Consider the following 16,248-nt stretch of genomic DNA (forward strand, 5'->3'; position numbering starts at 1 on the left):
CTACAGGCCAGTGGCCACTTTTTCAAGGATGAGGATGTGCACATCCTTGATAGGGTGGGACGCTGGTTTGAACGGGGAGTCAAAGAAGCCATCTATGTGAAGAGGGAATGGCCATCCCTGAACCGAGTTGGGGCTAAGAGTACATCTGTCCCCATCTAACAATGCTGTGATGCAAACATTCCCAAATCCTCTGTGAATAGTACACATGAGCATTGAAACTCTAGTTAATGGCCACACCCATATTTGCATATGAAACTGGTTGTTGGTTTGGATCGTTATGCCACTGTATTGTTTATAAGGGTGGGGGCACCTGCAGTCAGGTGAGACTGAAGAGGTCACTTAGATGATGAAACAGATCTGTCAATAAATATTGTGTCAGATGAACTGATTCAACTTTGTGATTTTCTTACCTGGATTACTGAGCATGCATGAAATTAAACAGGAAGACTAATACAATCACTACGATCAGCCAAAACATTAAAACCACCAGCCTAATATTGTGTAGGACCCCTCTTGTGCTGCCAAAGCAGCGCTGAGCCATTGAGGCATAGACTCCACAAGGCCTCTGAAGGTGTCCTTTAGTATCTGGCACAGACATTAGCAGCAGATCCTTTAAGTCCTGTAAGTTGCGAAGTGGGGCCTCCATGGATTGGACTTGTTTTTCCAGCATACATCAAAGATGCTTGATCGGATTCAGATCTGGGGAATTTGGAGGCCAAGGCAACACTTTGAACTTTGTCATGTTCCTCAAAACCATTCCTGAACAATGTGTGCAGTGTGGCAGGGCACATTATCCTGCTGAAAGAGTCCGCTGCCATCAGGGAATACGGTTGCCATGAAGGGGTGTACCTGGTCTGCAATAATGTTTAGGTAGGTAGTACATGTCAAAGTAACACCTACATGAATGCCACGACCCAAGGTTTCCCAGCAGAACATAACTCAAAGCATCACACTGACGCTGCTAGCTTGCCTTCTTCCCATAGTGCATCTTGGTGCCTTCTCTTACCCAGGTAAATGACGCACACACACCCGGTCATCCACATGATTTAAAACAAAATGTGATTCATCAGACCAGGCTACCTTCTTCCATTGCTCTATGGTCCAGTAATGATGCTCATGTGCTTTCGATGGTAGACGGGTGATCATGAGCACTCTGACCGGTCTGTGGCTGCACAGCCACATGCGCAGCCTGCTGCGATACACCATGTGTTCTGACACCTGTCTATCACAGCCAGCATTAACTTTTTCAGCAATTTGAGCTACAGTAGCTCTTCTGTGGGATCAGACCAGACGGGCTAGCCTTCGCTCCCCACACACATCAATGAGCCTTGGTTGCCCATGACCCTGTCGCCGATTCAACGGTTGTCCTTCTTTGGACCTCTTTTGGTAGGTAGGTACTGACCACTGCATACTGGGAACACCCCACAAGGCCTGCCGTTTTGGAGACGCTCTGACCCAGTCGTCTAGCCATCATAATTTGGCCCTTGTCAAAAGTCGCTCAGATCCTCATGCTTGCCCATTTTTCCTGCTTCCAACACATCACCTTCAAGAACTGACTGTTCATTTGCTGCCTAATACATCCCACCCTTTGACGGGTGCCATGGTAACGCAATAATCAATGTTATTCACTTACCTGTCAGTGGTTTTAATGTTTTGACTTATCAGTGTATAAACATCATAAGTGTCAAGTAAGACTGTCCCTCATGTCCTGCCATACCTCTTCAGGTCCTGTATGTCCTGGCTGTCATTGGGTAGGATCCGGATTCCCCGGCCAAACGATGTGCCCCAATGCAGGTGAAAGACAAGCTTATCCGTCCCTTCTGACTGGTTGATGAAGTCACCAGGCAACCTGCCAGCTGCAGGCAGGGCGTGGAGGTTGTAAATCCGGATGAAGTCCCCGGGCTAAAGAGACACAAGACAGAAAAGTCCATGTTCAACCAGAACTATTTGCTATTAAAACAGAAGTGGCGATGGTGTAGTAGCAGTACAGAGTACCTGTGAAGAAGGTATACAGTATACACTTACTTAAGTACCACATTAGGTTGCACTTTATTTTACAGTACACTAAAAAGACGTAACAAGCCATATTTTGTATCAAATTAGACAAAAACTACAAATATGTTCTTTATTAGAAGAAGAAGACCCTTTTTTTCCCCTACTGTACCCGGCCAATTACCCCACTCTTCTGAGCCGTCCCAGTCTCTGCTCCACCCCCGCTGCTGATCCGGGGAGGGCTGCAGACTACCACATGCCTCCTCCCATACATGTGGAGTCACCAGCTGCTGCTTTTCACCTGACAGTGAGGAGTTTCACCTGGGGGATGTAGCACGTGGGAGGATCACGCTATTCCCCCCAGTTCCCCCTCCCCCCGAACAGGTGCCCCAACCGACCAGAAGAGGCACCAATGCAGTGACCAGGACACACCCACATCCTGTTTCCCACCCACAGACACGGCCAATTGTGTCTGTGGGGATGCCCGTCCAAGCTGGAGGTAACATGGGGATTCGATCAGGCGACCCCCCTGTTGGTAGGCAACAGAATAGACTGCCACACTACCCGGACGATAAATGAGACCAGTTTTGAACGATTTGGATGATAATGGAGTGCAGGATGATGTCACAGCCTATAAAATATCATGTTTAATATCTCAAAAAACATTAGAGCACAAATAATAGTTTTTGCGGCACAAATCAACACAAACGTTGCACAAATGAATGATAATATTTTTATCCATGTTCTGATTACATGGGGTGGCAACCTCACATAGGTCCTATATATTCATCCAATTGCCAAAGCCTAACTTGCACCAACCCAATTTAGTTCTGACCCCCCCCCCTTTTCTCCCCAATTGTACTTGGTCAATTGACCCTACTCTTCACATTCGACATCCGGCTTCCCACCCGCAGACATGGCCAATTGTGTCTGTAGAGACGCCTGACCAAACCGGAGGGGATTCAAACCGCCGACCCCCATGTTGGTAAGGCAATGGAATAGACCGCTATGCTATCCGGGCGCCTAGTTCTGAACTTCTTGAGTTTAGGCATTAACGAACTGCTGATATGTATGGGTGACCTCTGACCTTCAGCTTCCTGGTGCCCTCTACGTGATCGTCATATACAAAGACGATGGCGATGAGATTGTCTCGTTCCTTAGAGAGAGAGGAAGTTCCCTCTGTGACGGCTGGCTCCGTCGACAAAGTCATTAGAGGGTGAGTGCATCTGGTGCCATCCCAAACCTACCAACACAAACACAGGATTTTGAAGCACATGTCTATGTAGGTCTTTTTGGATGTGTATCCCTTTTAGTATGTCTATGTATGTATGTCTGTTGTAACTGGACTGTATCGGTATGTGTGTCTATATGTCTGATTTGTGTATCAGTATGTGTGTTTATGTCTATAGCCATCTATGAAATAGCTTTTGGTTTAAGAGTGAAGAGTCTTCAGGTACTGTCTACCTTCAGCAGAACACAGGTGGAGTCTACAGGGGCTTTAGACAGCAGCTGGCAGGTGAGGTCAAAGTAGACTTTGGGCTGAACAGCAGACAGGGGAATCCAGGAGATAGAGGAAATCAACCCCTGGGTAGCAGCCCAGGCACGGAGTTCCTCCACTGTCTGTTGGTCCACTTGGTTGAAATGGAAGGACCTACTGGCTGTGCGGGGGATGATAGCGGCACCTTCAGCCCCATCGAATGTCACCACTGAGAAACCAAAGGTGTTCAGCAAGCTAACGGCGCCGTCAAAGAGCTTGGTCTGAGGATAGAGAGTTTTGAGTTGACATTACTGCTATCAAAAGCAAGAAACCATACAGAAAGTTGCCAAAGCACACAAACTAATCCAGACCAAAACAGATATCAACCAACACCAAGTCATCAGCCACCTGACAGAGTTCACTCCGCTACGTCAAGGTTCTCTAAAATGTCTGAGTATCCTTCATTAAACCTGTAAGCCCTAAATCTGCACGTTGTCGACATGTCCTGGCAGCCGAATAGTCTTGTTTCTGGAACTTTAAGGAGGAACTTTGCAGGACCTCTTGTTGCAGGACCTTCAAGAAGTGAGACTGTTTTAAAGGCCACATCTTCTCAACCTTAAATATTAATGAAACATCCCAGTTTAGATAGACCCCAGCCCCATCTGAGATTTGAAAATGCCAAAATCTAGGGGAAATGTTGGGAAAATGTGCTACACTCACCGATACCCACTGTAAAACACAAGCAGTGGAAGGGTTAATGTGGGACATTCTGCTTGCTGGGAGAGGAACCCTGACATGCAGATCATTTACCTCACAGAAAACTCCATCTAATATAGCTGATGTTGTGTGCTGCTTAAAAAACTTTCATAACTTGATAACTGGTGTCCAAGATGAGCTCTGGAGATACTCACTGGACTGGTTTGAAGAACAGACGATTTATTTGTTGTTAACGGTCAGCAAACAAAGCAAGAACCTCCTGTTTAGATGACAAATTTTCTAGAGATTCTTTGAATATCTTTTAAAGAATAGCCTGAATGAACCCCGCAGGCCTGCCTTACTGCACAATCCAAATCCTTGCTAAAGTTTTCCAAAATGACAACACAGCTTGCTAGCTGGAGCACTGCTGGTTGTTGCTGCTCATAGAAAAGATTTAAAAACGACAACCCATAGAGACTGTAGGTAAGGAAAACACCAGTGAAACAGCTGACACCAATGAGACCCTCATTCCAGCAGTCCACATTCAGCGAGTCAGACCTGATACATGTCTGAAGTCCCCATGTACAACCTGAGCTGAGGACGGTGACCACTGCTGTACCTTGACTCGATGTAAGCGTACGATGTCCCCAGTTTTAAAAATCCTAGGGTGGTCCTCCGGCTTCTCACAGAAGATTGTACAGCTCACTTTCTGGTTGGACTGGTCTGTGATCTTCAGTGTGGAGCAGTAGTCTGGGGGACAGGAGGGCAGAGCTGTGACAAAACCAACACACCCAGCTAAATAGTGAAGTGTAGCATCAAGTAAAGTTTATCTGCACAGCCTGCATTCACAGAGGCACTGATCTAGGCAGACTATATAGTACACACTACTCCTAAATGGATAGGTGTAGTCGGGTGTGTCTTGTGTTGTAGTTGAGCTGTGTAGAACACACCGGTGCCTTTGCTCATGAAGGGCTGTTTGAAGAAGACAACCACACCATAGACGTTGACCACAGCCCCAGGCTTCAGCTCACTGAGGCGAGTGTACGTGTACTTGGAGACTTTGGAAGACTTCAAGACCTGAGGACCAACACAAAAGACCAGCAAGTCCAGCTGATATGGCTCTCAACCGCATCCTTATCTTATAAGACAGGTGAACTCAAATAATTCGATAACAATAATAATAATGATAATAATAATAATTTAGATAATAATAATGATAATAATGAGATAATAATAATAATGAGATAATAATAATTTAGATAATAATAATAATAATTTGATAATAATAATAACAATAATAATAATAAATCATTTTATCCATGGGCACCTTTCAAATCACTCAAGGACACCTTACAAAACACAGTTAAAAACAAGCATCAATGTATCAAACATCATAAACTCAAACAAAGCAATGACACACAGGTTAATACAACAGATAGTAGGCATGAAATCATCACCAGTGTAAAACTCAATGTGGGTATAACCACTGAGGTCAGAGCCAGACCAAATGTGCCAGTGTGAAAAGGTGCGCTTTGAGATGGGATCTGAAGGAGGAAAGGGAGTCAATAATGTGAATGTCTTGTGGGAGAGAGTTCCAGAGGTTGGGGGCAGAGGGGCTGGAGGCTCTAGACCCCCTGGTAGTCAAGCAGGCAGACGGTGTAGTGAGTTGGATGGCAGAAGAGGATCTGAGAATACAGGAGGGTGTGTGGCTATGAAGGTTTTCGGGAAGACGGGAAGGTGCGAGGTTATGAAGGGTCTTAAGGCTTCAGTCACACATGCGCGAATGCAGGCGAATGACCCTCGCCTGCCGAGGCAAAGTTCGTATTTTGTCATGCTGAAAGTGGGCAGCGCAGGATGTGACGTTCGCAGAAATCACTTTGCTGGTTTGTCGGTTTCAGTGATTGTGGTGTCGGTCACACATGAGCGGTTGTTGGTTTTGCGAGGGGAAAATTGTACACTGAAGTCCAGAGAAAGATAAATAAATGTTTTCACTAAATCATCTCACGTGTGCATGTTATCATAGTTTCATGGACAAATACACAGGAAGAACAGTGGCGTACAGGTTTTATATGTATATAAATATTATTTATATTAACTGATTCTCTGTTTATCTACATTCAGTGCCTGTCTCTCAACTCACCGCCAGCCAGGCAGCAACTCTCCTGTGGGGCAGTTTGTAGTTTTCATGGGCATGTCGTACAATACCGGCTGGTTAGATGCAGCAACAATCAAAGTCTTCTCCATCCTGACTCACTAAGAAAACATAGCTCGGGTGTCCGGGTAGCATTGTGGTCTGTTCCGTTGCCTACCAACACGGGGATCGCTGGTTTGAATCCCTGTGTTACCTCCGGCTTGGTCAGGCGCCCCCCACAGACACAACTGGCCGTGTCTGCGGGTGAGAAGCCCGATGTGGGTATGTGTCCTGGTTGCTGCACTAGCGCCTCCCATGGTTGGTTGGGGCGCCTGTTTGGGGGGGGGGGGGATAGCGTGATCGTCCCACACGCTAGGTCCCCCTGGTGAAATTCCTCACTGTCAGATGAAAAGAAGTGGCTGGTGACTCCACATGTATGGGAGGAGACATGTGGTAGTCTGCAGCCCCCCCTGGATTAGCAGAGGATGGTGGAGCAGAGACCGGGACGGCTCGGAAAATAGGGTAATTGGCCAAGTACAACTGGGGAGAAAAAGAGGGGGGAAAAGCAAAAAAAAAAAAAAAAAAAACAACAAAAAAAAACAGCCAAGTAGGGTCAACCACACACACTTTTATGCTATTGGTTGAGGCTGTGAATTCAACGGTCAAAGTTCACCAAAGTTGAACCCCATGCAAAGCAAAGATGTAAATGTCCTTCGCCACTGGAAGCGAATGTTTTATTCATCCCTTCGCTTGCTTAGAATGAAAGTGAACAGGAGGTGAATATTCCCCAAAGTAATTTCGCACGTGTGACCGTAGCCTAAAGTTGAGAAGCAGAATCTTGAAATCAGTACGGTATTTAACAGGGAGCCAAAGAAGTTGCTGAAGGACAGGAGTGATATGATAGAATTGCAAGTCAATACAGGATGTAATCAGAGTGTGAATGAGAATTGCGGTGCTGTTAGGTGTAAGCAACGGGAGAAGATGATTAATATTACGTAGGTGGAAGTATGGAGACCGAGTAACGTTGTTAATGTGTGCTTCAAAAGATTATGTGCTGTCCAAGATAACACCCAGACTCTTAACCAGAGGGAAAGAAGGAACGATGGAATTGTCAGTCAAACAAAGCTATCAGGTTTAGCCAAAGTAGATTTAGTACCTATGAGGAGAACCCAAGTTTTATCACTATTAAGTTTTAGAAAGTTTTTTGAGAACCAGGATTTAATTTCCAGTAAACAGCCGGAAAAGGAAGTAGGCAGAAGAGTGGAGGTAGGCTTGGTGGATAGACAGACCTGGGTGTAATCCATGTAGCAGTGAAATTGAATGCCAAATTTTCAAAAAATGCGGCCAAGTGGTAAAAGGTAAATAATAAACAGGGGTGGGCCCAAAACAGAGCCCTGGGAAACACCTGTAGTAACAGGAAAGAACTGTGATCTTGAATTTGTAATTTGGACAAACTGAGTGCTGCCAGAGATATGAGCCACACCAGGCAAGAGAAGTGCCAATGATTCCAATGGAAGCTAATCTCTCTTGGAGGATGTTATGTCAGATGGTATCAAAGGCTGCACTCAGCTCAAGAAGGAAGAGTATGGTTAAGAGCCCAGAGTCAGCGGCCATCAACAGATCATTGGTGATTTTCACCAAGGCTGTCTCCGTACTGTGAAAGGAACAAAAATAAAACCGAAATTGTTCAAACAGACTGTTGTCAGTACCTGAGCGTGTACCTTAGCTGCAACTGTTCTTTCAAGTATTTTACAGCAAAATGGTAAATTTGAAATTGGGTGAAAATTATTCAAATTGTTGGGGTTTACACCAGGTTTCTTGAGCATTTGAGTTATTGAAGCTGTTTTGAGAGATGAGGGAACAAGACTAGATGTAAGGGAGCAATGTATGATATCAGTTATTAAAGAGGACAGAGAAGTAGACACTTTTCTAAATGAGTAGGAAGGGGGTCTAACTGGCAGGTAGATGACTTGGATTTATAAATGAGACCAGATATTTCAGCAACAGTTGGGGGTTTTGAACTAGATAGTTAAGAAAAGAAGGGAATATAGAAGGGCGAAAAATGTGAACTGTATGTAATATTGTTCGAAGAGGTCAACTGCTGGTGAATATTTCCAATTTTGGCATTAAAAAAGGTCATGGTGTTACATTGAGCAACTGAATACAGGTGAGGTACAGGAGTGTCCAGTGGCCATAAAAGAGAGAGAGAAAGCCATTTTATTTTCTTCATTGTATACTTACAAGGAATTGTATTGGCATGTGGACACTGCTTGGCATCCTGTGCATCATGTTCTTCATAAATTTTATGTCCCATTATAATTCTGTTATCCTCTTTCAATGTTGTATTATGTAAATTGCGTGAACACAACATCCATTGCACGCTGTCCGTCTTGGGAGAGAGATCCTCCTCTGTTGCTCTCCCTGAGGTTTCTTCCTATTGTTTCTCCCTGTTAAAGGGTTTTTTTAGGGAGTTGTTCCTTATCCAATGAGAGGGTCTAAGGACAGGATGTTGTGTTGCTGTTAAGCCCACTGAGGCAAATTTGTAATTTGTGATATTGGGCTATACAAATAAAATTGATTTGATTTGATTTATTGTTACAACGACGGTGTTGTATGCATGTAACCCAAGCTATTGTATAGGAGCAGTGAGCAGCTGCAGCACCCAGGGACCAACTCCAGTTCTTCTTTCCACTGCCTCAAATATTATGCGCTGTGAAAAAAAAGGCTCTTGTTTTCCCTTTGCCTATCTAATTAAATTTGCATAATATAAAGATCCATTTAAAAGTGCTATGTGGAATATTACTGAATTTAAATAGCAAATAACAGCAGGAATTGTTCATGTGACTTATCAGCATCATTATGTAATGAGTAAGTATCCTAATATAGCTAGTAAATATAACTAGTGAAAACAGCACGGTTTGGTAAAGGTACTTCATGTAAAAAAAAAATTTTTTTTAAGTGTTTGAATTTTGCTCCAACACATATCTTAACATGAACACACTGACCTTGTGTACTGTTAGTTTCATAGACCACTACGAAGGTACTCCATTCTGAAGTTTCACAGCGAGCTTTTTTTTTTCCCTCCTTTTTCTCCCCAATTGTATCCGGCAAATTACCCCAGTCCTCCGAGCCGCCCCGGTCACTGCTCTACCCCCTCTGCTGATCTGGGGAGGGCTGCAGACTACCTACCACATGTCTCCTCCAATACATATTGAGTCGCCAGCCGCCTCTTTTCACCTGACAGTAAGGAGTTTGTTTCACCAGGGGGACATAGCACGTGGGAGGATCACACTATTCCCCCCAGTTCCCCCTCCCCCCCGAACAGGCACCCTGACCGACCAGAGGAGGCACTAGTGCAGCGACCAGGACACATACCCACATCCGGCTTCCCACGCACAGACACAGCCAATTGTGTCTGTGGGGACACCCGACCAAGCCGGCGGTAACACAGGCACTCGGACCGGCAATCCCCGTGTTGGTAGGCAACGGAATAGACCGCTATGCTACCTGGACGCCCTCACAGCGAGCTTTAACCTTCTAAACAATCAGAGTAGCTCAAAAAATAAGGACTGGACCTCCAGGCTGTCAATCACCTTTGTGCATGCAATTCGAAAGTTCGGTTCAGCAGTTCTGTCAGAATGAAGCCTGTATATAGTAGGCTTGTCTCTCTTGTCTGTTTAAAGTAGGCTTCTCTGTATATACTAGTAGGCTTGTCTGTATATAGTAGGCTTGTCTATTTAAAGTAGGCTTGTCTGTATATAGTAGGGCTGTCTCTTTTGTCTGTTTATAGTAGGCTTGTCTGTATATAGTAGGCTTGTCTGTACATAGTAGGCTTGTCTCTCTTGTCTGTTTATAGTAGGCTTGTCTGTATATAGTAGGCTTGTCTCTCTTGTCTGTTTATAGTAGCCTTGTCTGTATATAGCAGGCTTGTCTCTCTTGTCTGTATATAGTAGCCTTGTCTATATAGTAGGCTTGTCTCTCTTGTCTGTATATAGTAGACTTGACTCTCTTGCCTGTATATAGTAGGCTTGTCTCGCTTGTCTGTTTAAAGTAGGCTTGTCTGTATAGAGTAGGCTTATCTATCTTGTCTGTTTATAGTAGACTTGTCTGTAAATAGTAGGTTTGTCTCTCTTGTCTGTTTATAGTAGGCTTGTCTGTATATAGTAGGCTTGTCTTTCTTGTCTGTATATAGTAGGCTTGTTTCTCTTTTCTGTATATAGTAGGCTTGTCTCTCTTGTGTGTATATAGTAGGCTTGTCTCTTTTGTCTGTTTAAAGTAGGCTTGTCTGTATATAGTTGGCTTGTCTGTTTATAGTAGGCTTGTCTGTTTTTAGTAGGCTTGCCTCTCTTGTCTGTTTATAGTAGGCTTGTCTGTTTTTAGTAGGCTTGTATCTCTTGTCTGTTTATAGTGGGCTTGTCTGTACATAGTAGGCTTGTCTCTCTTGTCTGTATATAGTAGGCTTGTCTCTCTTGTCTATATAGTAGGCTTGTCTCTCTTGTCTGTTTATAGTAGGCTTGTCTGTATATAGTAGGCTTGTCTCTCTTGTCTGTATATAGTAGGCTTGTCTGTATATAGTAGGCTTGTCTCTCTTGTCTGTATATAGTAGGCTTGTCTCTCTTGGCCAAATGAAAATAGTGATCTATTTCACCTACTACTTCCATAAGAAGTCTATAAGAGGGAAATATACTTCACAGGAGCAATGGACCTATTCATGAAATGATCTTGTTATTAAACACTGAGTTTTTACATCTCAAGCTTGTCTCATAGATAAGACAGAGCAAGAATCTAGAAATCTAGAACAAGAATCCAAAAACACTTTGCTGGTGGTTGACAGTCATTTCTCCACCACTACACACACAAAATGAATGACTAACTGATATTGAGGTTCTGTTCCACTGAACAGGACGTGGTGAAGCGTTTGGGTTCATAATAATTTCATGAGTATGTCTTCAGTCAGCCACAAAATCCATCTGTATCAAAAAGACATGCATGTTAGGGTTAATACTCCTGCCAGTGACCCTGAGCAAGACAATGGAAAGAAGAACTGGAGTTGGTCCCCAGGCACTGCAGCTGCCCACTGCTCCTATACAATAGGATGGTTAAATGCAGAGAACACATTCATTGTAAGAATACAAGTCGTTGTAATAATACAATGACAAAATAAAGTGGCATTCTTGTTTCTTCTGTATGGCTGTCATAACTTTGCTCCTACTCCTACACAAATACAACCCCATAGAAAAAGAGGCAGTGTAAACACACTCCTCCACACAAGCAGATGTTCCACTACACCATGAAGGGGAACTGAATGGCACAGAAGTCCAGAAAAACATGACCCAGTGCAGGTCAGGTTGGGACAGATGGTTGATATGCAGCATTGTGACAGGTACAAGATGGCCCCTGACAGATTCTAGGAGCCTTTCAGAGTCTGACCTTAGCAGCAGCTGATGAGCTCCTCTTGTTGGCTGGTAGAGACACAGCAGAGAACGCAGAGCTCAACACCTGAAAGACAGAATCAGAATTACTTTTATTGCCATTTGCAGTACATGCACTAGGAACTTTACTTGGCATTATTGATGTGATTAAGAACACACGAAAAGTACAGTCTTAAATAAATAAAATGATTAGAATAGAATGGATAGAATGATGAGATTGTGGAGAAGTGTCCTCAGGCTGGGAGTTGGGGGAGTCATTGGTAATGAATGGCAATGGGGCCCTTGAAGGTGGGGGTTGGATGGAGCTGCTGGAGTACAGGGGCTGATGGCTGGGGGGTTGGGATACAGTCCAAACTGTCCCTTTGTCTTTAGAAATGACAGTAGCACTCATTCAGCTCATTAGCAAGTCTGGAGCCATTCAGTGGGGCAGAAAGTTTGGGTTTGTAATTGGTGAACTTTTTCAGTTCTTTCCAGACTGAGGCAGAATAGTTGGCTGAGAAGTGAGACATGCTGTCATGTTTGTAAGTCCACCAAGAAGCAAAATTAGCTTAAACAAAGGCATTATTTCAGAGAAGGAACAATGTTTCATCCAAAGAATAGTCTCCAAATAATAGTTTGACAGTCTCCAAATATTGCCCACCCTGTTTATCCATCCATTTTCCAAACCGCTTATCCTGCTCTCAGGGTCGCGGGGATGCTGAAGCCTATCCCAGCAGTCATTGGGCGGTAGGCGGGGACACACCCTGGACAGGCCACCAGGCCATCACAGGGCTGACTCTCACACACACATTCACACCTAGGGACAATTTAGTACGGCTGATTCACCTGACCTACATGTCTTGGGACTGTGGGAGGAAACCGGAGCCCCCGGAGGAAACCCGCGCAGACACGGGGAGAACATGCGAACTCCACACAGAGGACGACCCGGGACGACCCCCAAGGTCTGTTGTTTAGCTTGTGTTAAAACTCCCACACAGGGCCTGCTTGGAAGTGGCCAGTGGGAAAGTTTAACCCAACAGCAGAAACAATCCAACAACCAACAGCCATCACTGCCAGTTTGGGAAAGGAGGACATGTACTTCTGTGTTTAGTGTGCTGTGATTATATTATATTGATTCTGGTCAGAAGCACCAGGTAAACCAGAAGTAGAATGTATGCGAGACACATTTCTGTTAAGAACATTCATTACGAGGTCATTTAGCAGACACTCACATAGATACAGGCCTGCTCTCCAGACAGATGCAGATTACAGGGATGGAGTTTGTCTTTCTGGAAGGTAGGAGAGTTTCCCACAGTGAAGCCTGCGACCTCCAACACATCCTGACAGAGAGAGAGAAAAAAGAGGGGTGTACATAGAAACAGTTTAAACTTGGGTTGTGGAGTAGAGCTAGTTAAGAGTTCCTCTGCTAACAGCTACAGAGAAAAAACCTACCAGGTTCTGGACACAACAGATACTAGACCTGAGCAACATCTTGTTTTAGAATCGACATCGCAATACACATGTGTGAAATAGTCAAATTGTCAAGGATGACATCCAAGTCACAGCCTTTGACACCACTGATCACTGTATACTATTAGACAGAATAAATTGTAACTTTGTTGTCTCTGGTTTAGTTCTCTCTTGGCTTAAGTCCTACTTATCTGGAAGAACACATTGTGTTTGCTATAAAAATATTACATCGAAATTCTCTTGACATTAAATATGTTGTACCTCAGGGCTCAGTTCTTGGCCGCCCTCTACTTTTCTTTCTCTATATTCCACTTCGTGGCCAAATTATATGCAGTCATGGAATAAATTTCCAGTGCAATGTGGATGTTAGTCAGCTGTATGATTCAGATTCAGACAACTTTATTTATCCCAAAACGGCAATTCAATTCCACAATCTATCCACACCATACAAACTCACAGACAAGCGGCAATCAGCAGTATACCCAAGTAGATGGAATGCCATGCCTGAGGACCTGAGAGAGGCCCCCACACTGGACACATTTAAAAACCTTACATTTTAAAACAGCCGACAGCTAAGCTTTTGGCGTGTGTGTCTGTTTTGTATTTTTTTATATTTGTATATTCTGCACTAACACCTGCTGATATGCATATTTATTTTCTGTATTAGCACTTTTATGATTAAGTTGCAATTGTATTTTCATTTTATGTAAAGCACGTTGTGTTGCCCTGTGAATGAAATGTGCTAAAAAATAAAGTTTGACTTGACAATACATATAACAATATATGGGCAAGAGATGCACACTGGCACCCTCGTGTGGCCATGCATGCAGACTCACACAAGGACCAGGCGAAGGATAAAAATTCACGTAAGTCAAAAGAATAAATAAATAAACAAATAAACAAAGCGTCCTAAGATGCACTGCACGTTACATTCCACCACTACATTCAGTGAACGTGAAGGCCCCCAAGCCATGTGAAAAACAGACAGGTATAAACCAACTGTGTGTGCCTATAAGGCTGATGATCATACTCAAATGACTAATTTAGAGGCCTACTTGGCTGCTGTGAAAAACAGGATGTCACTAAATTTCCTGCTTTTAAATTCAGATAAACCTGAGATGAATTCAACGTTGTATTCCGTACATTGCTTTATTCTATACACATCCATTGCACGTTGTCCATCTTGGGAGAGAGATCTGTTGCTCTCCCTGAGGTTTCTTCCTATTTTTTCTCCCTGTTAAAGGGGTTTTTTCTTTTTAGGGAGTTGTTCCTTATCCGATGAGAGGGTCTAAGAACAGGATGTTGTGTTGCTGTAAAGCCCCCTGAGGCACATTTGTACTTGTGTAATAATGGGCTATCCAAATAAAATTGACTTGACACATTGGGCTCATTAGTCATTTAGGCTAAAACTCAATGCTGGATAGAAAATGAAACCTACCAAGTTCCACGTTTTGTGACTACTCTTGAGGAAAATTATTCTAGCCAATCAGACAAATCATAAAAATTAACTATAGGCATGCACTCAGAGTTCAAATCTCTTCCAGGCATACGTATCTCCCCTTTTCTGGTGCTCGGACTTGGCAACAAACCCTTTTTTCACCTACTGTGAGCAGGGGAATACACACTCATATGGACAGAAAAACTAGTGTTTCCTGCCATCATAAGTTTTATGTAGCGCTGAAGTTGACTGAACGGGAAATACGGAAAAATTTGTTGTTAATATGCAGTACTCGAGCAAAAAAAACCGACCTAATAAGAAAGTTCTGCCTGTCAGGTTGTGGATGTGCTGCCTCCTAGGCAGACCCTCACATGCAAGTGACTAAGTCCAATATGAAATGAGAGGCCAGGCTATCATAACTCCGAAGCCCTTATTAAAAGACTTCATGTGTGTTTAACCACCGCGGTTTTCATGACATAAAATAAATGAAGGTGAATGACTGCTCCGCTGATCGACTTTCATTCATAAAACAAAGTTAAGAAAACATAGCTCGGGAGTCCGGGTAGCGTTGTGGTCTGTTCCGTTGCCTACCAACATGGGGATCGCCGGTTCGAATCCCTGTGTTACTTCCGGCTTGGTCGAGTGTCCCTACAGACACAACTGGCTGTGTCTGTGGGTGGGAAGCTGGATGTGGGTATGTGTCCTGGTCGCTGCACTAGCACCTCCTCTGGTCGGTCGGGGCATCTGTTCAGGGAGGAGGAGGAACTCGGGGGAATAGCGTGATCCTCTCATGCACTACGTCCCCCTGGTGAAACTCCTCACTGTCAGATGAAAAGAAGCGGCTGGTGACTCCACATGTATGGGAGGAGGCCTGTGGTCCATCTGTCTGCAGTCTGCAGCCCTCCCCGGATCAGCAGAGGGGGTGGAGCACCAACCGGGACAGTTTGGAAGAGTGGGGTAATTGGCCAGATACAATTGGGGAGAAAAGGGGGGGAACTCCCCCCCAAATAAATAACAGATGTGAATTTGATCTGGATTAATATCGCCAATACCAATAAATTAAAATAAGCCTCAATCGGCTTTTGTGCCGATTTCTTGAATTGGAAAAGCCGTAATAATAAAAATTCTTACTTTTATCTGAGGGAGCAAGAAATCATAAAAATTCACAAAGAATAATGAAGACAAACATTGCTGAACTGAAACTGAAGTCTGAGATTACTGAGAACCTACTCCTTGCCTGACGGTTTCAGAGAAGTCCTTGGCGATCTCTCCGAACAGGATGACGTTGATGGACCGCTGCTCTGATGAAGACTTCTGCTGGGGACTCTCTTCTGAATTACAAGACAGAAAACCGTCATGAATCCACAATGTAAGCATGCTCACCAGAAAGGCGGTAGAAAGCAGCTGGCGTGTTAAAACACTAGCAAGTCAACTGAGCTGTACCCTCATGGCTGAAATAAACCCTCTCTGCACATGTCTGCCTGTCACGGCCACGCCGACACAGTACCTTCAATCACAGCTTTCAGGAGATATTCATCGTCCCCTAAGAAAACCAGCGGTCCTTTATGGGTGACTTTCCCCTGAGAAAATGACAGGAAGACACAGAGGCGACACTTAACCCAGCTGACAGTCC

At 44.1% G+C, this 16,248-nt stretch overlaps 1 protein-coding gene across 4 annotated transcripts in view; it reads right to left on the bottom strand.

Annotated features, from left to right (window-relative positions):
• The window catches only part of pot1 (protection of telomeres 1 homolog), a 40,021-nt gene that overhangs the window by 18,008 nt on the left and 5,765 nt on the right, over nt 1-16,248 (bottom strand). For 3 of the 4 annotated variants that reach the window (XM_056282120.1, XM_056282122.1, XM_056282121.1), the window contains exons 3-11: nt 16,123-16,195; nt 15,846-15,946; nt 12,940-13,047; nt 11,727-11,795; nt 5,116-5,242; nt 4,785-4,915; nt 3,457-3,750; nt 3,080-3,235; nt 1,718-1,902 (exon numbers count right to left, since the gene is read on the bottom strand). In XM_056282120.1, the coding sequence (XP_056138095.1) occupies nt 1,718-1,902; nt 3,080-3,235; nt 3,457-3,750; nt 4,785-4,915; nt 5,116-5,242; nt 11,727-11,795; nt 12,940-13,047; nt 15,846-15,946; nt 16,123-16,195 (1,244 nt within the window). The remainder of the gene's footprint in view (nt 1-1,717; nt 1,903-3,079; nt 3,236-3,456; nt 3,751-4,784; nt 4,916-5,115; nt 5,243-11,726; nt 11,796-12,939; nt 13,048-15,845; nt 15,947-16,122; nt 16,196-16,248) is intronic. The other variant, XM_056282123.1, reaches the window with a different exon arrangement.

This window comes from Lampris incognitus, chromosome 6 (genome assembly GCF_029633865.1).
Source record: "Lampris incognitus isolate fLamInc1 chromosome 6, fLamInc1.hap2, whole genome shotgun sequence".
Lineage (NCBI taxonomy): Eukaryota > Metazoa > Chordata > Actinopteri > Lampriformes > Lampridae > Lampris > Lampris incognitus.